The 26,067-nt window shown below is 44.6% G+C and overlaps 1 protein-coding gene across 2 annotated transcripts in view; it reads left to right on the plus strand.

The window, feature by feature from the left end:
* JAK3 (Janus kinase 3) overlaps positions 1–26,067 on the plus strand; it is a 197,953-nt gene that overhangs the window by 95,907 nt on the left and 75,979 nt on the right. For both annotated transcript variants that reach the window (XM_077475550.1, XM_077475549.1), the window contains exons 9-12: positions 19–130; positions 4,519–4,702; positions 5,910–6,031; positions 15,922–16,053. In XM_077475550.1, the coding sequence (XP_077331676.1) occupies positions 19–130; positions 4,519–4,702; positions 5,910–6,031; positions 15,922–16,053 (550 nt within the window). The remainder of the gene's footprint in view (positions 1–18; positions 131–4,518; positions 4,703–5,909; positions 6,032–15,921; positions 16,054–26,067) is intronic.

Below are 26,067 nucleotides of genomic sequence, written 5' to 3' on the forward strand. Positions count from 1 at the left end.
GATAGGTCTTTCTTTCAGCTCAGAGTTTGCAATCTGCAAACTGAAGACAAATAACAGCGTGGGAGGCAGTTATGTTCTTCGTTGTTCCCCCCAAGATTATGACAAGTTCTTGCTGACTGTGTGTTTGGAGGTACAACTCTGTTTACTTTCGGTGTAATTTTCAGTCACATTAACATCGCACTTTAGAAATAGAACATGTTTGCACTATTAACCTCCCTGGAGGTAATCCTGAGCCTGGTTCAAGGTTAAATTTCAGTGCCATTAGCAGTAACCCCGAGCCACACTCGGGATTGCATCTCAGGATCCTGGTCAAGGTTACTTACCTTGTCCCCAGGATCCTGCGATGTCCCCCTGCTGTGTCTGCGGGCTCTGTCCTCCGCCCGACGCTCTGTGAGCTGGTCTCTGTTCCCAGTGAGGGTCGTGACGCATTGGGGCGGAGCCTGGTGGCAAATTCAAAAAGTACAAAATTCATAACACAGTACACTGTAATATTACAAATTACATTACTGTATCAAATCATTTAATTTCCCTTTTGTCCCTAGTGCTTTGTCCAGTGCCCTTCATGCACTTTTATATTATAAATACTGTTCTTTCTGCCTGGAAACTTGAGATTGTCCATAGCAACTAAAAAGTGTCCCTTTACATTAAAAGTAGTTTTAGACCAGATAGAAAACAGCGATAGTAAATTAGAACACTTGCAGAATTGCAAGCTAAGCAGGGCAATAACTTCTCTGCAGGATGTGAAAACCTTGCAAAAAGATCTGAACAAATTAATGGGGTGGGCAACTACATGGCAAATGAGGTTCAATGTAGAAAAATTTAAAATAATGCATTTGGGTGGCAAAAATATGAATGCAATCTATACACTGGGGGGAGAACCTCTGCGGGAATCTAGGATGGAAATGGCATGCAATGTTAGCTGCTGCTAACAAAGCAAACAGAATATTGGCATGCATTAAAAAGGGGATTAATTCCAGAGATAAAATGATAATTCTCCTGCTCTACAAGACTCTGGTCTGGACGCACCTAGAGTATACTGTCCAGTTCCAGGCATCAGTCCTCAGGAAGGATGTACTGGAAATGGAGCGAGAAAAAAGAAGGGAAACAAACCTAATAAAGGGTCTGGAGCAGGGGTGCCCAACGAGTGGCCCGGGGGCCACATGTGGCCCGCGGAGCCCTCTGATGTGGCCCGCGACCTCCTTCTGTGGGATGGCAGATTGACAAGCTCAGATCATGGGTTACCGACCCAGCATCACAGAGCATCTATGTTGTTAATGAAGCCGGCAAAGCAAGCAGCTGTGGAGCAGCTGTATAAGCCGATGCTTCCTGTATAGCGCCGTCTCCTGCCACAGGCAGAGTGATACCAAATGCACTCTGCCGGGGACAGCAACAGCAGGCAATACATGAATGGAAGACTGTTATTAAAGGTCAGTTTATTACTAAAATTGCAGTGCTATGTATGGGCATATCTTCGCAGTGGTTACTGGACTGCTTTCAAACTGTTTCGCAGGTGAAGTGCACCTTCAGGTTACCTGCACTGAGGCATTGACTTCTGTTATTACCTGCGGGTTTGGTGTGCTTTCAGAAAGTGCACCACACCTGCAGGATATAATAGAAGTACATGGCAAAGTGTAGCTAACCTGCAGGAAAGACACAGGTGCACTGCACTGCATTAGTGTGAAAGGCTCCTTTCACACAATCGGTCTGACCCAATCGGACCCTCCATTCACCTCTATGAAATGGCAGATGTAAACAGATTTGTGTCCATTTACACCCGCCTACCTCCAATCTGATTCGGTTAAAAAAAAAAAACAGAAGGGATCAATCCCCTTCCGTCTGGGTGGATCAAATCAGAGGACCCATAGAATAGAGTGGGCTGTGTCCATGCCCGCTCTGCATGGACCTATCATCCGCCTGCTCTTTCATTGTGGCCCACGAACAGTTACCAAGTCGCTTAAGTGGCACTCGCTGTTCAAAAGGTTGGGCACCCCTGGTCTGGAGGATATTAGTTATGAGGAAAGGTTACGAGCACTGAACTAATTCTCTCTGGAGGAGAGATGCTTGAGAGGGGATATGATTTCAATATACAAATACCATTCTGGTGACCCCACAATAGGGATAAAACTTTTTGTGAAAGGGAGTTTAACAAGACACGTGGCCAGTCATTAAAATTAGAACAAAAGAGGTTTAACCCTAAACTATGTAGAGGTTTCTTTACTGTAAGAGTGGCAAGGATGTGGAATTCCCCTCCACAGGCGGTGCTCTCAGCGAGGAGCATCGATAGTTTAAAAAACTATTAGATAAGCACCTGAACAACCACAACATACAGTGATATGCATAGTAATACTGACATATAATCACACACATAGGTTGGGCTTGATGGACTTTCTTTTTTCAACCTCACCTACTATGAATTAAGCATTTTTTATAGTTATTATATTATAATTTATGATTTTGTGTTTCAAACTTACCCGGGATGTCTACTAGACTCTTGTTTGGACAGATTTAAGTGAGTTATTACTAAGAATTACAGGCCTATAATATAAAACGCCAAATTTCTATGCAAAACAATGTACCACTTTGAGACGCAAACATCTGCTATAATCATACCGCCAGGGTGGCTATAGCTTTTATCCTAATACTCAAAAAAGATGGAATATTGGGTGATTTTGTCATAATACTCAATAAATATATAACCCATCTTATCTTGCAGTATTTCAGGCAAAAAATATCATGACTATATCTCTAGACCTTTCTGACTATTGCTAAAGATGCCCATATATTATGCCAACAAACTAAAAATCTGGGCATGTTTTTGCCATCCCTGCCCGGGCAAGTCTTCTTTAGTTAGACTTTGTTACATACAGTATCATCTGGCTTTGGATGTCATCATAGAAATCTTTTCCATTCAAAGCTACTGCAATATTTTTTGATAGGCAATTTTTCTGTTTCTTTAAATTAGGGAGACTATATTACGTTCAATTAAAATAAAATAAAATTGTATTTGTATATTTGAATTTGGTAAATTTCATGAATTTAACACATAAATATTTTTGTATTTTGATTGAGTGCGGTATAGTCTCCCTAATTTAAAGAAACATTTATGGCTTATTTTGAAGCTTGAAGACACGCAGCTCTGTTCACTTATATTTGTACATAATTATATGGTTATGACATTCTTTGTTGATATTTAATACTGCACCTATATTATTATTGTTTTTTAAAGGTTTCTGTTACTATATATCCTTGATAAGCACTCAATAGATCATGCTGCTGGTGTAATGCTGGATCACCAAAATCAAGTGCAATGAAATCCATCCAGATGTCCACTATATAGGGATAAATCTACTTTCACTGAGCTATGCACATCATTTGAAAATGATGAGACTAAATGATTTATGAACCCCTGGCTTGGAATTGGCCAGCTTTCAAGAATTTTCAAGAATTTTCACTGTTTCTAGCATTGTAGTTGAAACAAACTAGACCCGTGGCATCACTCCAGACCTGGACCTCTCAACTGTCCACAAACTAACAGGTCCCTAGGATCCTGCAATGTCCACAAACTAACAGGTCCCCAGGATCCTGGGATGGAGACGCTAACCCGTGCCTCATTTGAAGTCCCAAACTGTTCTATATATTGACAAACTAACAGGGTTCCAGCTCAAAGGAGCCCATCCTTGCACACCATTATAAGGAATAAATGACTAAGAGCCACACTCTGATGTCCATTCTTTCAAATACTTTTATTTTATCATCAACAGTAAAGCTACAACCATGATGTCTCCCAAAGAAACTACTGTCTTATTAATGCATTTTTACCATGGATGGCTTAATCACAAGGAATCTTGTTATTAACTCATTTGTGGTGAAACATGTTAAGAACGTGGTGGGTTCTTTGGGGGGGAGACATCATGGTTGCAGCTTTACTGTTGGTGATTGAATAAAAGTATTTGGAAGAGTGGAGATCAGAGTGTGGCTCTTGCTTATCTACATGTTGTATTCCCCATGTTCCCAGAATGCTTAGTTTTCACCTGCGTTACTCTAAAAAGTGATCCACAGTGAATTACTTTTAACAGAGGGGTACAGGTGTGGCTGAGAAGTATTTAGGAGGAATCAGCATCACCTATTTATTTTTTCCTTTTTTAACAACTCAATGTTTATTTTTAAGTGGGGATATCACAGCACAACTGCAAGCCTCATACACTTACATGCATTTTTGTATGTGTACAACCCCATTCAGCTGTCTTTTCTGCTTAAAGGGGGGGGGGGGGTAGTAACACTTTAGCTCAACCACCTATTTACTGCCCTCTCACCTGCATGAGCAACAGTCATTTGGGGTAGGTGTGTTCAGGAATTGCTTATGTGACTTTGATCTTACGGATGTCTTTGCAGTATACCTAACTACTCTACATGCAGACAGCTACAAAAATAATCAGATTTCTGCTTATCTTTCTATATTGTTCACTCTTTCTTATCTAAGTCATCCAATAGCATAATTTTTTGTCATATCCTCTACAGACTCCTTTGGGTAAAGACTACCAAGGATGTTGCATTCAGTGCAAGAATGACACCTTCTCTTTGGCTGGTGTGCCACGTAATTTCTCCAGTTTGCGGAGTTTGCTGGAATATTACCAACAACACAGTCTACGTCTGGGGAATGTGTCTATGTGTCTCACAGTTTGCTGTCCTCCTAGACCCAAAGGTGCCCAAGTACATGCAAATTGATTATACTGTTTAAAACTTAAAGTTAGGATAGCTTCTGGAAAGTGGTTTGTTGATACATGGCTAATAGGGATAAATTCTGTTACCCTAAATAATATGATCGTCTTCTTGTGTGCTTTTATATGTAAGTTTAAAATTTTTTTTTTATTAAAGAAAAATTTTAAGCATATATCAAACACATACATTAGGGCAGCTCTGATATTATTAATTAATACAATTTATTTTCCAAATCCAATTATATATATATTGGAGAGAGAGGACAGAGATCCAATGGGTGTGCTGCATACAAATGTGTAGAAAGGGAGCATGCTGATAGGAGAGAGAACGTGTCATGTCTACCCCAACGCATGTGGTCAAACATTATAGCTGGCTGCTGTGTTCTTTACCTATAGCAGCCCCCGTTCCCATAAGACAAGCAGGCCTACTGGTACTCGATTGCCCCCAGGACTTATACACATTGCTATAGTGCCTGGCCATCACACCAAGGCAAAACTGAGCAAAGCAAATAGATACTTGTGGTTAGAATACAGATAACATGCTTCTATGACAGTCTAGGTAAAAGGCAGCCTGAGTTCAAGTAATAGTCCAATCATCCAGTCCAAAGTCATACACAGGGAAATCCAAACTAGCAAAGAAGGGCAGACAGTCAGGGAGCTTGATCATGAACAACACACGTATCACTCTTTATCACAAGCACCTAAATGAGGTTTGAGATGGCTTATAACAGGCTTGGTATTCACCCAGAGGCTGATCACATTAATCAGCCTGCAGGTGGACAGACAGACAGGAGATTGCCATAGCCAAAAATCCCAGATGCTGGAATGAGAAACAGGAGAACTAAGTGATCCTGACAGCATAATGAGTAAAGAAATATGTTGCTCATCAGTCTACTGCTGCTGTTTTGCAGCAGTAGACTCCAGTCCAGTCAGCAGGCTGGGTGTAAAAAGATGGCACCATTTTTTTTATCTGTAATTGGCATCATCCACCTGTCTGTTCTGTGTAGCAGAGCTGAGTAAATCTTAGGACTAGATTAACAGAAATATGAATCCTTTGGCAGGTAAAACCCGCTACTGTGTGTGTTAATTTCATCTGTGTATTTAGATTCTTGTCTGTAGTTCAACTTTAATAATGACCATTTTTATTGGAGAATTAGGCTGAATGTAGCTGAATAATGCATTTACTTCCAGAGAAGTCCAACCTTCTTATACTGCGAGCCAGCTGCCCGCAAAGGACCATGTCACCCGCAAAGCAAAGAAGGAATATTCCACCACTGACCTTTCACAAAATCCACCTTAAAGACATTACCTTTGTGAGTATGTTAAAGGCAGCTAAGTTTTGTATGAAATGAACTGGAGAAAAAGAAAAGCAGATGTGTTTCCAGTAAAAAGTAGAGACCCATGTATATGAGCTTTTGATCTACCAAAATTGCTTCTCTCCCCATACAAGTCTATGGAAAGGGATAAGCAGCTGAAGCAAGTCAAAAGAAGGCAATGTCCATGTCATATGTACTTGTCAATGAATTCTGAATGATTTCAGAAGCATTTTAAAGCGGTTGTATACCCACATCTTTTTTTTTTTTTTTAACAAAAAAACCTGCAAGGCAAAGGCATAATGAGCTAGTATGCATACTACGGTAGCTTATTATGAAATACTCCCCTTAAAACGAGGCCTCGACATCTGATCGTGGTCCATGCAAATTATCCAAAATAATTATCCGAAATAACAAATGCCGCATCTAAATAAATAGAACATAACAAAACTAACTAATAATAATAACCATTAATAGCTATTAAATTATAGGTATTGGAATTTCCTTTCAAATTTGGCTAAATTAATGAAACGTAACAAATTTATAATATAATAATAAAAAAGTTTTATTATTATTATTAATTTGTTACATTCCATTCATTTAGATGCGGCTTTTGTTATTTCAGATAATTTGTAACTTTGGATAAATTTGTATTAGTTACGTTCATAAACAGCCAAATTTGAAAGGAAATTCCAATACCTATAATTTAATAGTTATTTTGGATTTTTGTATTTTCAGATTTTCGAATTTCTGAATTTTCTAATTTTCTAATTTACGAAAACTGCATCTAAACGAATGGAACATAAAGAATTTGAATTTTTACAAAGTTACAAATTTATTCAAAATAACAAATTTTGATCATAATGAATGACCGGAAAAACAAATAAAAGAGCAAAATAGAAAACAAACACATTTTTCGGCAGTGCACATGTCTATACATTAATTTGTTTTAGAATAATTACCGTATATACTCGAGTATAAGCCGAGATTTTCAGCCTCTTTTTTGAGGCTGAAAGTGCCCCCCTCGGCTTATACTCGAGTCATCGCTGTCTGCCTGCTCGATCAGCGTGTCGAGCAGACAGACGGCGGACATTCTACCCTTCAAACGCCGCGCCTCCGTCTGTGATAGGCGGAGCACTCAATTTCCCAGCAGTCAGCGGTCCGCCTATCACGGACATCGGCTCATCCTCGTACTACGGACGAGGATGAGAGGATGTCCGTGATAGGCGGAACACAGACTGCTGGGAGATTGAGTGTTCCGCCTATCACAGACGGAGGCGCGGCTTTTGAAAATAGGAATGGCCGCCGAGGCGATCCTGGCAAGGCACGGGACGGAGGCAAGGCAAGGCACGGCACGGGACGGAGGCAAGGCACGGCACGGGACGGAGGCAAGGCACGGCACGGGACGGAGGCAAGGCACGGCACGGGACGGAGGCAATGAGGCAAGGCACGGCACGGGACGGAGGCAAGGAGGCAAGGCACGGGACGGAGGCTTGGGACACAGGCTCGGGACACAGGTAGGCTGGACACACACACACACACACACACACACACACACACACACACACACACACACACACACACGGATGGACACACACACACAGGGATGGATGGATGGAGACACACACACACAGGGATGGATGGATGGATGGAGACACACACACACAGGGATGGATGGATGGACACACACACACACACAGGGATGGATGGATGGATGGACACACACACATACAGGGATGGATGGACGGACACACAGGGATGGACGGACACACAGGGATGGACGGACACACAGGGATGGACGGACACACAGGGATGGACGGACACACACACAGGGATGGACAGCCATGTCTCACCCTCGGCTTATACACGAGTCAATAAGTTTGCCAGTTTTTTTGGGGGTAAATTGGGGGCCTCGGCTTATATTCGGGTCGGCCTATACTCGAGTATATAGGTAGTTATTTATGTAATGCATACAGTAGATATTTGTTATAATGAATCAATTCATTCTATTGTTTGTTTCGTTTTCAGATAATTTGTTATTTGGGAAAGTCACTTGTTTATTGAATCCATTAACACACACAAACAATGAAAATATCTCTTCTGCTGCTTTTTAAAACTCATCTCCTCTGCTTAAATACAATAAAACACCCTTCTCACTCAGTTCTCAGGAATGCACGTTGTCAGCAGGGTTGCTGATAGGGGGGAACCACTGGTCCTCTTGTAGGGAGCCCAAATAAACAGGAGGGCCCACACTCTTTCTCCAGCAGCTGAAAGCTGCCCTCTCCCCCTCTCCCTGCTGCCAGCTTTTATCTGCTGAGAAAGATATAGTCGTCCCTCACGAATCCCTCTCCCTTTGTGGGCCCCCCCTCCCAGTGCTGGCTCTAATTTTAGCTCTGCTTCTGAGTTTGTTATCTCTGTAGCTTTGTTTCTCTCCCTCTGTCTCTCTGATCCCAAAGCTCAGTCTGTATGTTTTTTTCATCTCAGCTTCATTATTTATTAACTCTGTTTTTTCTTTTAGATTTAGCAGGAATTCTGTTATGTTGTATTTGTGTCCGCTAATAATGATTTTATTGTATTTCTAGCAAAATATAGCTTTAATAATTTCAGGGAGGGGGGGGGGGGGGGGCTGTCAGGTAGTCTGTACAGGGCCCCGCAATTTCTATCAGCAGCCCTGTTTGTTAGTAATCCAACCTCCAGCACAAAATGAATCAGCTGATTGGACTGTAAGATTTACCGTATATACTCGAGTATAGGCCGACCCGAATATAAGCCGAGGCCCCCAATTTACCCCCAAAAAAACTAGCAAACTTATTGACTCGTGTATAAGCCGAGGGTGAGACATGGCTGTCCATCCCTGTGTGTGTGTCCATCCATCCCTGTGTGTCCGTCCATCCCTGTGTGTCCGTCCATCCCTGTGTGTCCGTCCATCCCTGTGTGTCCGTCCATCCATCCCTGTGTGTGTGTGTCCATCCATCCATCCATCCCTGTGTGTGTGTGTGTGTCCATCCATCCATCCCTGTGTGTGTGTGTCTCCATCCATCCATCCATCCCTGTGTGTGTGTGTGTCTCCATCCATCCATCCATCCGTGTGTGTGTGTGTGTGTGTGTGTGTGTGTGTCCAGCCTACCTGTGTCCCGAGCCTGTGTCCCGAGCCTCCGTCCCGTGCCTTGCCTCCTTGCCTCCGTCCCGTGCCGTGCCTTGCCTCCTTGCCTCCGTCCCGTGTCGTGCCTTGCCTCCGTCCCGTGCCGTGCCTTGCCTCCGTCCCGTGCCGTGCCTTGCCTCCGTCCCGTGCCGTGCCTTGCCTCTGTCCCGTGCCGTGCCTTGCCTTGCCTCCGTCCCGTGCCTTGCCAGGATCGCCTCGGCGGCCATTCCTCTTTTCAAAAGCCGCGCCTCCGTCTGTGATAGGCGGAACACTCAATCTCCCAGCAGTCTGTGTTCCGCCTATCACGGACATCCTCTCATCCTCGTCCGTAGTACGAGGATGAGCCGATGTCCGTGATAGGCGGACCGCTGACTGCTGGGAAATTGAGTGCTCCGCCTATCACAGACGGAGGCGCGGCGTTTGAAGGGTAGAATGTCCGCCGTCTGTCTGCTCGACACGCTGATCGAGCAGGCAGACAGCGATGACTCGAGTATAAGCCGAGGGGGGCACTTTCAGCCTCAAAAAAGAGGCTGAAAATCTCGGCTTATACTCGAGTATATACGGTACTCCAAGTCGACCTTCTGTTTCATTAGACCTTTAACGAATTAGCAAATCCCGAATTCATTGAATCGTATTAGTTGAGATTCATTATGAAACTAATTGCATATGCCTATTGTGCATTCAAATCAGTCCCTGCAATCAAGGAGTTTACAATCTATGGTCCAACTCACATTCATACATACACATAGTAAGGCCAATTTAGACAGGATCTAATGAACCTACCCGCATGTCTACCCGCATGTCTGGGAGGAAACCCTTGCACGCACAGGGAGAACATGCAAACCACAGGCAGGTAGTATTATCATGGTTGGGATATGAACCGAAGACCCTAGTGCTGCTAGACTGAAGTGCTAACCACCTATCCACTATGCTACCCAACAATGGTTAATAAAGCCTGGGAGAGGCGATGTCACCCATAGGCTCATATCATACATCCTTTGTTGGTGCTCCCTCCTCTCCCCTGCAGCCACCACTGACTGACACAGGGGAGCTGGACCACAGGACCAGACTGGAGTGGCCTGAAAAAAAGTAATTATATTCATCTTTTTTACACAGGTTAGTCAGCATAGGTGCTAGCTTGGGGGGAGAGAGCATTTTGAAGACTAGTTTGGTTTCGCCTGAAATTCAACATTGACATTTTCTTGAAAAATAATAGCTGGGATCTGATTATTTTTTCTGTACAACATTTCTACATCTTTTTTCTCTGTTTTTATAAATGAAAACCATGTCAGTAAAAGCAGGAGTTTTGAATAAAATGTGTGCAGAAAGATAACCAACCATGAGAAAGACAGGCCCCCGGGAATTTGTGTAATGAATACTTATTTGCAAAAGTAAAAATACTATACATGGAGCGGTAGAACCAGTAAGCAAGTGAACGCACCTTTCAAAAATAGCACACCATGGCAGATGGATTCAACACTGCAGACAATGCAACAAAAAAAGTAAGTGCAAAGTAGGCAATGAGGACTTTAAACAACTAGAAGAACATATATTACAAAAAGAGTAATCAAAACCTGAACAGAAATATGTAGACGCCAACCAAAAAACCACAGACTATAAAATGTAATCTACCCAAGTAAGATTGCCATATTAAGTTTAAAAAAAAAAAAGTATAATTCTGATTTGCCAAATATAATGGTCACAGATTTGTCTATGCAAGATATGCATGGTGGAGGTATGACAATATTCATTTTTTAAGCTATTAAAATGTATAGCTTGGGATTTTATTAGTATTTTTTTCTGGTACAATAATTTTTAGTAAAATGAGTATAACAATTTGACAACTATTCATTCACGCAGGGGTATAGCATATTGAACATATTAAAAAGGAATTGGCTGGGAAAGTCTGATCAGGGGACTTTTATATGTACTAAATGGTCACTGGGTGACCTAGGGGATAAACCGAAGGTCCATATATGTTGCCTGGGCCAAAGGGCCAACTAAGGGAGCCCATGTTGCTTGCATCAGAGGACAATATGTGTGTTGGTCTGCTGAACAATAGGTAGGAGAGGTACTAAAAGAATTTTGGACCCGGCAGTAATAGCCACATGTCAGCAATGGTGGGCCCTAAGTCCGAGGACTCAGGGTCACCCTAGGACAGGGGGAGACTGAGGGCGGCCATAAGCTCAGTCTCAGAGGCAAAGGAGAAATGAAAAAAAGGAGAGAGCCAAAGAGGAAATATTCAAGAATGAGAAAGGAGGGGGGTGAGGGAGGTGGAAAAATCCTTCAAGAAGGGGAGAGTTAAGAAGTGGTTCTTTGGATCGCTCCAGACTGTTTGGATGCATGGTGTGGAGAGCATAAGACCACCAGGGTGATGATACTTTGAGGAATTTAGAGTGAGAATCATGTAGGACACTTGACATTATTTCTTTGATCATAAGGTCGGTCAAAATACTCTTTGCCATGGCAAATGGAACAGAGGGTTTCTTCCAAGCTCTAGCTATTGCCTGTTTAGCAGCTATAAATAGATAAGACGCCAGCTTTTGTTGGTATGAGAACAGTCCCTGGAACGGCAATGCAGCGAGGCAATTTTGGTCTCCTTATGTATGGGTATATGAAACAAGGAATAGAGGGGTCCAAACACTCTGGGCCAGAACCCCATGAGGTGGGGACAGGACCACCAGATGTGTACAACATTCTCTCATTGGCCACCTCTGAAGCACTGGTCGCTATAAGATGCGTTTCAGCTCGCTATCCAGGTTTGGGCTCGCTAAACATCATAGAGGAATCTTGTATGCCGCTTCTAGAGTAGCCGTGTCAAAGGAGCATTTAGCGATGGAAGACCAGGCTTTGTTCTAGTCCTGTGGCTCAATAGAGGTCGCCAGATCGTGTTCCCACCACAATTTATAAGACACCGCCTATGGCATTTAGAGAAGAGTAAATCTTCAAAATGGTGCCTGGGGCTCTGGGAAAATAAAGGCAGAATGTTCAAAGAGTGTTTTCTGGAAGAAGTGGGAAGAGTTGTGTCTCAGCAAAGAGACCCAGTGGTACAGTTGGGTGCAGTGGAAAAATTCTGCAGGGGGCACCTCATGGGTATCCCAAAAGGAGGGCCAGGAGGAAAGAGTGCAGGATGAAAGAAAATGGCAGTCCTCTGTGAATCCATGGGAATCCAAGGAGCTCGGTTAGTCAGGGCTCGGCGGAAATAGGGGATTATTGAAGAGAGGGAGGAGCGGAAGAAAAGGGGGCTTAAGATTACCAGAGTAGCGACTCAGTCCCAGAGTTTCAAGCTGTGACGCATAAGAGGGCTAAGGATGAGAGGAAAAAATTTATGAGGAAGCCACCATAAGGCTGAAAGGGGAATTGGGGCACTTTTAGGGAGTTCAAGGAGCACCCACAAGGGGATGTCTGAAATTGCATGAAGTAAAGTTAATTGGTAAATCTGAGCAGCCTGGTAATATTTTGCTGCCTATAGTCTGTGTCTGTATAGGATAGAGTACGGGAGGCGCTGACAAGCAAAGAATAAGATAAAGGAAACCGCCAAAATTTCATTAAGGATGTAAGTGATCGTAAACGGGGATAGTAATTGATGGCAAAAAGGGATGAGTAGGAAGGGGTCAATTTGATTCCAAGTTAGTCCAGGGAGGAGGAGTTCTAATGATATGGAAAGAAGGTTCGTAGCTGGGACACCATAGATCATGGCAAGGAAATGTTCAAAGCAGTGGCCTTGTGAGGGTTGACCTGGAGATCAGAGAGAGCTGAAAAATGGGAAAGGAAGAAATGAAGGTTAGGTAGAGTCGTCAGAAGGTTGGTCAGGGTCAGAAGGGCATCATCTGCAAAGAGGCTGACTTTGTGGTGTCTGCCGGTATACTGCTTACACGAAATGTTGGGATGTTTCCTAAAAGCAATGGCCAGAGGCTCAAGAGCCAGGATAAATAAAGTCGGTGATAGGCGGTAACCCTGGCTTGTTCCTCAGTAAATCGTAAAGGAGGCAGAGAGTTGGCCAGCGTAGGTGACACTAGAGGAAGGAGAGGAGTAAAGGGCCAAAATCCACTGGAGAATTGATTCCCCAAAACTTCATCGTTCTAAAACATAGTGCAGGTTAACCCAGGAAAGCGATTCAAATGCTTTATAGATGTCGAGCAAGGAAGTAGACCTGGGATCTTGCATTGTTGAAGCAAATGTATCAAATGAGTCCCCCGCTTGATGGCCATGACAAAGCCAACCTGGTCCCTGTGGATCAGGGTGTGTAGATATTCATTAATATGAGCACTTAAAAAGTTAGCTTGGGAATTTTTAAAAAGAATCTCCTCAAGAAGAAGAAATTTTTTAATTTTGTATCCAAAACTTCATGTATGGCTTGTACATTTTAGTAATAAATACTGTATTTATTGGCATATAACACTCACTTTTTCACCATGAAAATTGAGTGCAAATAGTGCGTGTTATACGCCCATTACTACAATTTTAGCTGCCTCTGAGGGGACGGGACGGGGGGGGGGGGGGGTGGTGCGAGACAAGCGCCATCAGATTACATACAGTGAGAATCTCCTGTTTATTTGGTGGCCTCTGTAATAGGAAGTCCGGTCTCCTGGGCCTCTATTGGACCACTGTTCTGTCTATCATAGGAGATTCACAGTGTATGCAATCTGTTGGAACTCGTCCCACCCCCCCCTCCCTGTCCCCTCTGGGCTGCAGATGGGCATTGATCAGGCTGCACTGATGGCAATGGTGAGGCTGCTGCATTGAGGGCAGTGGTGAGGCTGCATTGATGGAAGTGGGGAAGCTGCATTGATGGCACTTGTGAGGCTGCAGATGGACACTGACCTTTATTTTGCCTCAAAGTTCCTTATTCCAAATGTACGTTTTTTTCTTGAACCTTCACTCTTAAAATCAATGTTATACACCTGTGTGTGTTATACGCCGATAAATACTGTAAATGTGATTCCGTTTTTATAATTTTTCAAATTTAGCTTTACAATGCAGTCAACTCCATGTAAAACCACTAGATGGCATTTGTGGTTTATAATTATGTGGTTTAATTATAAATAAACTCAGATCTAATGGTAAACAAGGGGAATTAACTAAAACTGGAGAAGACAGAATCCGGAACAGTAACCAATCAGCTTCTGCTTCAGCTTTGAAAATGAAAACTAGTTGATTTGTTGCTCCCTCGTCTTAATAAATTACCCTCAAACATTTTTGTCAAGTAGGTGAAAGCAGTTGATGTTCAAATTAGTATATTTAGGGGTCATTTACACTTGTGGTTGGGGGGGGGGGGGTCATAAAATCAGGTTGAGCTGCATTTTCTGCTCCCTCTTAAACTCCAGGGTGTACTGTACACATGCCACAGCCATGTTGCCTTTTTCATGTTTGAACGTGACACATTAAAATTAATGGGCCTGCTCTGCTGGTGCATCATTTACAGGTTTAAAACAGGAATGGTCAAATGCCTCAGTGAAAAGTGATCCATATTGAATCACATTTTAGAGGATTGTAAAGCACTGGTATATGTGTAAGCCTAGCTTTACTTAGATAATGCATACAAGTGATTATTTTCATCAGTAGCAGTTACATAGATTGTATTTTCTATTCAATGTTGTTTGGAATGTTTTTCTTGGGGAGAAAGAGGGAAATTTACCGGGGGACAGCAAAGCATACATAGTTTGCTGTATGGCATGATATACAGAGTACAGTGATCAGGATTTCATTACATACCTCTTATAGTTTTATATGTTACATTTTAATGACCACTAGACTGCACTCTGTATGATGGGTTATATTTTAAATATGTCTAAGCCCTGCACTCTGTACGATGGGTTGTACCAGGGCCGTTTTTAAGGCAGGGCAAAAGGGGCAGCTGCCCTGGGCCCTGTCATTGTTGTGGGGCCCAAAGCAGCTGCCTCATACTTGCCAACTATCCCAGTTTAAATTTCCTTGTCTCTTGCTGTGTCCTGATATCTCAGTGTGAAGTGCTGCTACTAATGCTGCCCAGCTCTGCCCTATTGTTGTGTACAGATCACTCACCTGCACACCCTGTGTTTACATGTAAATAACCAGCATTCATATGTAAATAGCAGCATCATTCATATGTAAATAGCTGCATAGATATGTAAATAAAGGTGGCATCCATATGTATAGCATGACCCATGGAGTGAGGAGATGATGTGCTGTAACCTCTAGCAGGTAATCAGTGAGCTGTAATGTGTGCTGTAACCTCAAGCAACCAGTCAGTGAGCGGTAATGATACACTGTAAAATCTGGCAACCAAACGCAATAGCTGCTTGATCTGATTTAGTAAACTGTTTTGAGTCTAGCTGCTATTTATTGTACGTCTCAGAGCAGGTGGAGAGCAAAACTGCATGTGGGGTGGCCAAGAAAAGTTTTGCCCAGGGTTCAATCAATATTAAAGACGGCCCTGGGTTGTACGTAAGTGGAACGGGAACTAGATGACCAGACCAGCAATGTAACTAGCAAACAGTGCCTGGCTGCTGTAAAGGCAAAAAATAAAGCTTATATCAGTCAGGAGCATAGATATAGATAGCAGATAGAGAAGGAAAGGTTGCAGGGAGACATCTGCTGGTGGCTGGTGGAACTACATGCTGCTGGCCCCTGTGTCATTGGCAGGTAAAATGTGGAAATATTCCATTTTTGATAAGATGATTATAATTAACACAAAGAAGACGAGCCACGTGATATAGTGGGTATTGCAGGATAATACAAATGTTGATATACATGTTTTCCTTTACAGCTGGAGAGCCAAGGAAAAGGTTCCTTTACTAAAATATTTCATGGGATACGCAGGGATTCAGATGGAGAGGAAGAACGTGAAGTAGATGTATTGCTCAAAGTGCTTGATGCATCCCACCAACATTACCAAGAGGTATGACACCATCTTGCTAACGATATAATAAAAAGAAATATGACAATCCATAATGCCATGGCATTTCCTGACACTGATTCCTGGTACTAACTGCCTGATAAGTGCTCCTTTACTGTTTCACAAACACAACTTACTTTGTTCTGAGCTGATAAGATGTATGCAAACAATATGTAAGTGATGTGCCATAAACTGCAATTACAATTCTATCACCCATTGCTGTGCTGACCTTGAGGCCGAGTTCACACTGGTACCACTTTGGATCCGACTTTGCCCTGTGACTTGAAGTCCGACGTGCGTCCGACTTCAATGAATGGGGATTGGACTTTGATCCCTGACAATACCAGGCCCTGTGTCTGGTATGAATCTTTAGGGGGAACTCCATGCCAAATTGAAAAAAACAAAAAAACGACATTGGGGTCCCCCCAAAATCCATTCCATACCCTTATCTGAACGCGCAGCCCGGCAGGTCAGGAAAGGGGGTGGGGACAAGCGAGTGCCCCCCCCAACCGTACCAGACCACATGCTCTCAACATGGGGGGGTGGGTGCTTTGGTGCGTCCCCCCCACCCCAAAGCACCTTGTCCCCATGTTGATGAGGACAAGGGCCTCTTCCCGATAAACCTGGCCGTTGGTTGCCGGGGTCTGTGGGCAGGGAGGTTATTGGAATTTAACAAGGTGGCCCCAAGATTCTGGCCCTGCATCCTATGCAAATGAGTATGGGGTACATTTTACCCTTACCCATTCACCTAAAAAAAAGTGTCAAAAATAAAACACAGTACACATGTTTTTAAACTCCCCTCTCTGGCTCTTCTGCTTCCTCCAACCAACGGCCAGGGTTGTTGGGAAGAGGTCCTTGTCCTCATCAACATGGGGACAAGGTGCTTTGGGGTGGGGGGGATGCAGGGCCCCCCTGCCCCAAAGCACCCACTCCCTATGTTGAGGGCATGCAGCCTGGTATGGTTCTGGAGGGGAGCAGCTCACTCGTCCCCATCCCCTTTCCTGACCTGCTGGGTTGCGTCTAAGGGTAAGGGTCTGGTATGGATTTATGGAGCCCCCATGCCTTTTTTTAGGTGAATAGGTACCCCTGCACATAGAGTAGGGGGCCTGGAACTGGGGACTCCCTTGTTAAATGGGGCTTCCAGATTCCGATAAGCTCCCTGCCCACAGACCCCGGTAACCAACGGCCAGGGTTGTTGGGAAGAGGGCCTTGTCCTCATCAACATGGGGACAAGGTGCTTTGGGGCAGGGGACATGCAGGGCCTAGTATGTTTCAGGAGTGGAGCCGCGCGCTCATCCCCACCTCCTTTCCTGACCTGCTGGGTTGCGTGCCCGGATAAGGGTCTGGTATGGATTTATGGAACCCCCGCGCCGTTTTTTCAGCGTGGGGGGTTACCCTTAAGATCCATACCAGACTGAATGGTCTGGTTTGCTCTTTTCTTTTTTAAATGGAGTTCCCCTTCAAGATCATCAAAGCACAAGTCGCACGCCAAAGTCGGATCAGTGAAGACGGCGATCCAACCGGAACTAAACTGTATCTGAGCAACACACACTGAAAACACTAGTGAAAGTGTAACTAAACCCACAAGAGTAAAATCAGCCTGTATATGCAGTAAAGCATGATTTTTTTTTTTCAAATATAATTTTTATTGAACTCCAGTTAAGGGCGGAACCAAATCAATATAGCAATGACATAAAAATAATTGAGACTGTAATCACATATCTCATATTATAGTCAACATGTATACAAGGGACATAGTCACAGTAAATATCAGTAAGCATCAATATAGAATTTACAGTTGGCTTGCTCATTAGTAACCTTTATCACAGTGGTGACTAATGCGTAAGTACACAGAAATAATAAGGTCACCCAAACTCCATTTACTCTTTTCTTGAATAGTAACAGAAGAGGAAAAGAAAAGGGATAGAGTAGGAAGAAACATAATTGGGGTGAGGGGGACAAGGACATATTGGGAGAGACGACGATGGGCCAGGGCAACAGTAATAAGTAGCTACCCATATCTTTTAAGCTACCTATGTACCAAAAAGGGCCTTTTCCTCGCCAGAGACAGTAAACACGTTCCAGAGACTCCAGGTCTTTGTGTAGTTCTCACGTTTATGTTGCGCTGTGAGGATTAAATCTTCCATTCTATTTATATCCTCCACTTTCCACAGCCAGTCCACGGTGGTCACTGGGAATTGTTGTTTCCAATGGAGAGGAATGCAGGACTTAGCAGTCAAGGTGAACCAACGTCTGTAGATGTTGGGCCAGCCGGGTAGCCAAGATCTTGGTAAAGAGTTTTAGGTCGACATTTAAGCGTGAGATGGGTCTGTAGCTGCTGCAAGACGTAGGGTCTTTAGCTTGCTGCACAATAGACTTTTTATAAGTTTTAGGGATATTTGATACATGTGATAGGAAAAATGCCGAATCATCAGGTATCTTGTATTCTGTGAATTTCTGAGCGTACAAATATCCACCCAAAAATTTGTCAGTTTAGGGCAGCAGCGTCCCCCTGCTTCCCTGGCACCATCAACTACGGTCCAAGGTGGCAGGATAGTATTTATGCAATCTAATGCCATGTACACACGGTCAGACTTTCCGTCAGAAAAAGTCAGACGGAATCTTTTCATTGTATATTCCGATCATGTGTATGCCTCATCTGACTTTTTTTTTCGAAAATTCTGACGGACCTAGAAAAAGAACATGTTTTAAATCTTTCTGATGGAATCAATTCCTATCGTGAAAAACGTTCATCTGTATGTTGTTCCGACAGACCAAAAATGATCCTTTTTCTAGTCCCGTCGTACGTTTTGTACGTCACCGCGTTCTAGATGATCGGACTTTGGTGTGATCGTGTGTAGGCGAGACGTTTCAGTGGAATCCGTCGGAACTAAGTTGGAGAAACCGTTAAAGAGTTTATTTTGACGGTCGTGTGTACGCGGCATAAGGGGAGTGAGGTACCATCTGGTCAATATTTTGAAGTTATTCTCTTGTATTTTGGTGCAGATTGATGATTTGAGGGAAAACCTGATGTTTTGCGAGACAGTAAAAGTATGGTTCAGTGCGCTAAGCAGGGTAGATGCGGCTGTTCTGGGGGTATATTCAGTAGGGAATATGTCTGGGAAAGGACCTGGGGGAAAGGGTCAGCATCAGAGCAGAACTCTTCAAATGTAGTCAACTGAAGGTGAAAGTTCGGGGATTGGGGATAGAATGTAGAAAGTGGTGTAATTGCACCACATTCCAGAATGGGAGTCGAAAAGGGCCTGAGGTGTTCATCAACTCCGTTATGAATAGCCACCGCCCTGCCACAATGAGTTTAGAGGCATGGTTGCAACTCGAGTGGCGTAGGGTTTGGAAATTTGAAAGTTGAAGGCCTGGTCAAAATTGGGGGTGCACTAAGTTTGGGAGCATTGGTGAATCTTTCTTAATGAGGGAAGCCTGCAGGGAAGCCTGGGAGCTCTGAAGGAGTTTAGTCCCTACTAGAGGATGAGATTTTAGCTCCTGGGGTAAAGAATCATAACACCAGAGTGAACTCTTCAGGGGTATGTTCATCTGGGCCTGCTCCATTTGTACCCAAAGTTTGGAATCAGAATGGCGTCACCAATCAATGACTCTGCCTAGGTGGATTGCCTGGTAGTACTCAATACACATCAGTCAGTGCAGACCAACATATTGTTTTGCGATAAAAAACAACGTGGGGTTCCCCCCAGCTTCATACCAGGCCCTTCGGGTTTAGTATGGATTCCAAAAGGGACCCCACCATGCCAAAATAAAAGAAAAAATGGCGTAGGGCCTCCCCAAAATGCATACCAGACCCTTATCCGAGCGTGCTGCTCGGCAGGTCAGGAAAGGGAGGGGACAAGCGAGCGCCCACCCTCCTGAACCATACCAGGCCACATGCCCTCAACATGGGGGGATACGGGTGCTTTTGGGGCAGGACGGGCTCCTTGCCCCCATGTTGATGAGGACAAGGGCCTCTTCACGACAACCCTTGCCTGGTGGTTGTCGGGGTCCGCAGGCGGGGGGCTTATCGGAATCTGGAAGCCCCTTTTAACAAGGGGACCCCCAGATCCCAGGCCTCTACCCTATGTGAATGGGTATTGAGCACATTGTACCCCTACCCATTCACCAAAAAAGCAGCGAAAAGTAAAAAAAAAACAAGAGCCTGTTTTTGACAATTCCTTTATTAGTAAAATAGCTCTGAGCCACCGTCTCTCCTGATGTCGTCTCTCCCGGAGTCGTCTAGACTCCCATGCAGACACCCCCCCCCAGTGCAGACCCCCCAGCAGTACAGACACCCCCCCAGTGCAAGACACCCCCCCAGTGCAGAACCCTTCTCAGTGCAAACACCCCCCCCCAGCAGTACAGACACCCCCCCAGTGCAGACACCCCTCCAGTGCAGACCCCCCCAGCAGTACAGACACATCCCCCAATGCAGACCCCCCCCTCCGTGCAGACACCCCCTCCGTGCAGACACCCCCTCCGTGCAGACCCCCCAGTACAGACACCCCCAGCAGTACAGACACCCCCCTCAGCACAGATCCCCCTCAGTACAGACACCCCCCAGTGCAGATCCCCAGTACAGGCACCCCCAGCAGTACAGACACCCCCCCTTACATACCTCAGAACAGCAGATAATCATACACACACACAGCGGTGTCCTTTCGAGCATGGGCTCCTCCTCCTCTGTGGATGTAAACAGAGAGGAGGGGGAGACGGCTTTGTTCCGCTCCGCTGAGGGACACAGCCACGGCACGGGACACAGTGCAATGGGTGGTGTTAGCGGTGCTGCTACCCACGGGTGTCACCCCTCTGGCGGGTGTCACCCCTCTGGTGGGTGTCAACCGGGGCGGCCCGCACCAGCCTAGCAACGCCACTGCTTGGTACACCCTGCTCTCGGCCGCAGTAAGCAAGCTGTGGATATCTTGATGCACCCAGCCCATATAGTTCGGGGTAGGTGTAACAAGATGTCCGCTGCTGCTTACTGTGGTCGAGTGCAAGGTGTACCAAGATGGGCGTTGCAGCATATTACTGCAGATAATAAATGACATGAATGAAGAGAGGAAAGGAAGGATTTTGCAATGCTATATGCCATATAGCATCGCAGAATCTTTCCTTTCCTCTCATTATTCATGTAATTTATTATGCCAGGCCAGCAATTGCCCATAAGTGCCACGTATGAGTGCCCATAAGTTCCACCTATCAGTGCCTATCAGAGCCAGCCGTCAGTGCCAGCTACTTGTCAGTGTCACCTATCTGTCTTAGCTATCAGTGCCAGCCATCAGTCGGTGCCATCTATCAGTGCCAGCCATCAGTGCTAGCCATCAGTCAGTGCCACCCATAAGTGCCAGCCATCAGTGCCACCTATCATTAGTCTGTATTGTGCTTTGAAAACTCACATGACATTAAAAAAAATAATCGGTAATCGTTATCGGCAAGTACTTGAAAAAGGTATTGGTACTTGTACCCGGTCTTTAAAAAGTGGTATTGGGACAACCCTACTTGTAATATCACACGTCCCCCGCGTTACTGGGGGTGTCTGATAGCCTACATCAAGTCAATGCCCAAATAGAGGACACAACCCTCCCATCCACCGCAAGGGTGAAATTTAATGAAAATAAACAACAAAGAACAGTAAAAATAAACAAAAGTATCACCAAGTGATAAGGGCCATAGAGAATTTGCCTAGGGAGAAAACTGTGGAGTGTCTTGTGAGGTCAGCATCCCGTCTGCTCGGGGCTACCCGCCCCCTAGCATGATTCATTGGCTGCTCGGGCGGGAGGGGCACCAGACAAGAGAAAGTCCGGTAAACCTGATCCCCTTGCGGGGGAAATTACATCCCAAAACACACCGGTAGGTCACAGCAACCAATACCAGTGCGAGATAAGTATATACCCAACCCCCTCTTCTCCATAAACATCCGGAGGAGGGGAAGGAAGGGGGGTTTCCCACACCAGCAGTCCTAGCATAAACCCCACATTATGAGGACATCAATATAATGGCTCAAGAATGTAACAACAATAACAGCATGAAAACAGTACAGTATGATATAAACCAAGGCATTTAGGCAGGAAAATAACAGTGGATTCTTGTTGCTTTACAGGATACAGAATACTGGTAAAGCACCAGCTAATATTTTAAGGTCATAAAGACCATCAGATCCACGATGCGGGATATTAAAAGAGCAGCGTTCTGATACAGAATGGGCATCAGTCCCTCCAGTGTATAAGGCTGGTCAAATGGCAAATCAGCCATCGCTACAGGGAGAGAGAAAACATGTGGGGATAGCACCTAGCAAGGAAGTAATCCCATGGTGGAAAAGTGTCACGGTCATGTAGGGAAAGGCCTAATCTGGAACCAGGATGGTTTGCTGAGCCAGTGTGCTGTAATCTCAAAAGAAAAAGGTGTAGTGTACAGCTGCTAAGCAGAACAAGAAGGATTCCAAGTGCAGGTAACGTTTGCGGTTTACTCACGTTGTCCCTCCGGGGACGTTACTCTGGTAGCTGCTGCTGGATGTGGAGGGGCCTTGGAGGCCAGGCTGTCTTGGAATAAAAGTTAGCCAGTTTGGACTGTTGTCGGGTCAGACTCCAGAAAGGTGAAAAGGGCTAGGAGGGACTCTGGTGTGTGGAGGGTAAAAGACCGCTGATTCTTGCGGAACATGACCGAAAGGGGGAAACCCCATCTGTATGTGACATCAAGCCTCCTGGCCAGATCGAAAAGTGGCTGAATTGGGGCCCGACGTTGCAGTGTTGCCCTGGATAGATATGGAAGGATTTTAATAGGTGCTCCATCGAACGCCAGTTCCCCCCACTTCCCAATTTTCAATGGCCTTCTTGTGTATGTAGCGGTGCAATCGGCAAATCACATCTTGGGGTCTGGCCGGATCATTCGACCGATGGCCTAACGCTCTGTGGATCCGGTCAACTTCATAGTTTCATAGTTTGTTAGGTTGAATAAAGACACCAGTCCATCCAGTTCAACCTGAGTGAGTGTCTACAATTGCCCCTATCCCTGTACATTGCACACTCACATCGGTCCCTACCCTCAAGGAGCCCACAATCCAAGGTCCCCATTCATATACTAGGGACAATTTTTAGACAGAAGCCAATTAACCTACCTGCATGTCTTTGGATTGTGGGAGGAAACCGGAGTACCCGGAGGAAACCCACGCAGGCACAGGGAGAACATGCAAACTCCAAGCAGGTAGTGTCATGGTTGGGATTTGAACCAGTGACCCTTCTTACTGCTAGGTGAGAGTGCTAACCACTATACCACTGTGCTGCCCTATACCACTTCAACATGCTCTGGGAGGTTCACGCCCTCCAAGCTCCTAAAGATAGGAGTTGCCGTGTCAGCTAGATCTTCTGCTCCCATGGCCTCCGAAGCCGCTATTTGTACAGCGGGTCCGATCCTCCATATCCTCCAGATGTAGCTGTAGGTTCTCTACAGCATCTGTGTGGGATCCTTGAAGAGATTTCAGGGCAATCACCCGCTGTAACAGTGTGGATAGTGAAGATTCCCCTGAGGTAAGTCTGGTAGAGAGGGCTTGTATGTCAATGTTGGCTGCTCGGAGCTCTTGTCTGTGAGTTACTTCCACCCGTCTGATGAGGGCCTCAATGTCGGTCTTAGTTGGCAGGGCCTGTAGGAGGGATTTCAGCTTGGCATCCACTTGGTAGGTCGGGGGTGGATGGGGCAAGCTCTGAGGGTCTGATTGGAATGCAGCTGGGATGTCAGGGTAAGCCTCCGAGCCCTGGGAAACAGGAGGTGAAGCGGGGGAGCTGTGTGGTTCCGCCATGTTGAGTGTCAGGGAATGTGTTAGAGAAGATTTTTTTTTAAATTTTTCAGATATTTATTTGTAAAAAAAAATTGAAAATCATTTATCATTTTCCTTTCAACATATTATGCATGTCTATATACTAATCTAGTATACATATAAATTCATTTTATTCCAAAACCAAGACCATGCACTCTAAATACAACAAAATCAACTCTCTTATTATAATTATAATTAGAGAAGATTGAAAAAAATGCTGGATCTCACCCTCGGAGGGAGCACCCTCAATGGTTTTTGTGTTATTCTTAGCTTTCAGTTTCTTGGATGAGAGCATTATTTATAAAATTGAGCTGGATTAGCAGTGGTGGATAGGAAACGGTCAGGAGCTCACCAGAGACATGTCTCTACTCGGCCATGTCTAGACCACGCCCCCCACCACCGTAAAGCATGCTTTTTATAATTACTGTGGAACCTAAGGGGTTAACTCTGTGGACTTTGTAAAAAGGCTGTTTAATCCTGTCTTCTCTGATTATCCCCATCTTCCACAGTCCCCAATCCATCTCCTCATAGTACAGAGCCTTGGGGGCACTCTGCACATGTTCAATTTGATGCGTATTGCTAGAGAGTTTTTATTTTTTTTGGGAGTGTGCATGTAATCAGCACAGGGCCAATTAGCACTGTCCAGACAGAGGGTCAGGAATCATACAGCCTCAGTCAGAGCAGAATGAAAACTTCCCTTACAAGCTTCAACTAGACACTGATAGAAGTCAAAAGACTGCTATAATTGCTGAAGAGAAAAGGTATTTAGCAGTTTATATTTACTAAAATAATTGCATTTCCATGTTCTGTGCACTGTGGAAGACCAGATATAGTGAATGCAGGGTCCTGGGTTTAGTAACACTTTAATACATTTGTAAAATTTAGAGCAGACTCAATTATCCATCCATATCTCCATTTTTTTTTGAGAAATCACTTTAAAAAACACCCCCCAGCATTTCTGCCGATGGTCATCTTGAGTAAGGGCAGATGATTTACTTCCTGGAATCAATCTGTCCTTAGCTCAGGCATGCAGGTGTTTCATCAGATTAGGCGACCCTTCAGAATGTGTAATGGAAATAATGTTTCGTCACCGCCATCTTGCTACACCCTGCACTCCTCCAGGATACACTGAGAAGGGGGCAAGTGGACAACTTTTTACACCCACCGGAGTTTTGCATAAACTGAGTTTATAGGGAAATACAGTACTTAGAACTCCGTGTGACTGTTTAGTTGAATTTTAAAAGGAGTGGTAAGCCCGCTGATCTTACTATTTTGCTATTCGGACAGATGTTTGCTGCTTTAAAAAATTCAACATCTAAACATTTACACACAGTTCTAAGTACTGTATTGCACTAAATAAACTCAGTTTACTGTTAAAAAAAAAGTGTAAAATGCAAAACTCCGGTGGGTATAACAAGATGTCCGCTTGCCCCCTTCTCATTGTATCCTTACTGTGCAGGAGTGCGGGGTATAGCAAGATAGCGGCGTCAAAACACCACTTTCATTACACATTCTGACGAATCGCCTAATCTGACAAAACACAGCCAGAAGTAGAGCTTATCTGAGAAAGTCCCTCCCCCTCCTCCAGAAAAAAAAATGTCCTTGAAGACTCCTGGGATGTATAACATAATTTTGGCCTAGGTGAGAAACCAGGAAGCAACTGAAAACATCTAAGACATTAAAACTATATTGATGGCAGCATAAGGATAAAAAATGTTTTATATTGATTGTTCCGCTTTACAGAGGTGCTCCATCCTATGTATCCTATACAAAAAAAAAAAATATTGCCCTTGTCCTCATCAACATGGGGACAAGGTGCTTTGAGGGGTCACAGACCCCCAAAGCATCCTCCCAATGTTGAGGGTATGTGGCCTGGTACGGTTCAGGAGGGAGGGGGGGCCGCTCTCTCGTCCCCCCCTCTTTTCCTGCGGCCTGCCAGGTTGCGTGCTCGGATAAAGGGTCTGGTATGGATTTTTAGGGGGACCCCCACGTCAATTTTTTTTTTAATTTGATGCGGGGTTCCCCTTAATATCCATATCAGACCTGAAGGGTCTGGTATGGATATTTAGGGGGACCCCCACGTCAATTTTTTTTTTTAATTTGACACGGGGTTCCCCTTAATATCCATGTCAGACCTGAAGGGCCTGGTAATTGAATTTAGGGGAACCCCCACGCTTTTTTTTTTTATCAATGAATGAACGAAT

The sequence above is a fragment of the Lithobates pipiens genome, unplaced genomic scaffold (assembly GCF_037356315.1).
Source record: "Lithobates pipiens isolate NorthernLeopardFrog02 unplaced genomic scaffold, aLitPip1_a1.2 Scaffold_13, whole genome shotgun sequence".
Lineage (NCBI taxonomy): Eukaryota > Metazoa > Chordata > Amphibia > Anura > Ranidae > Lithobates > Lithobates pipiens.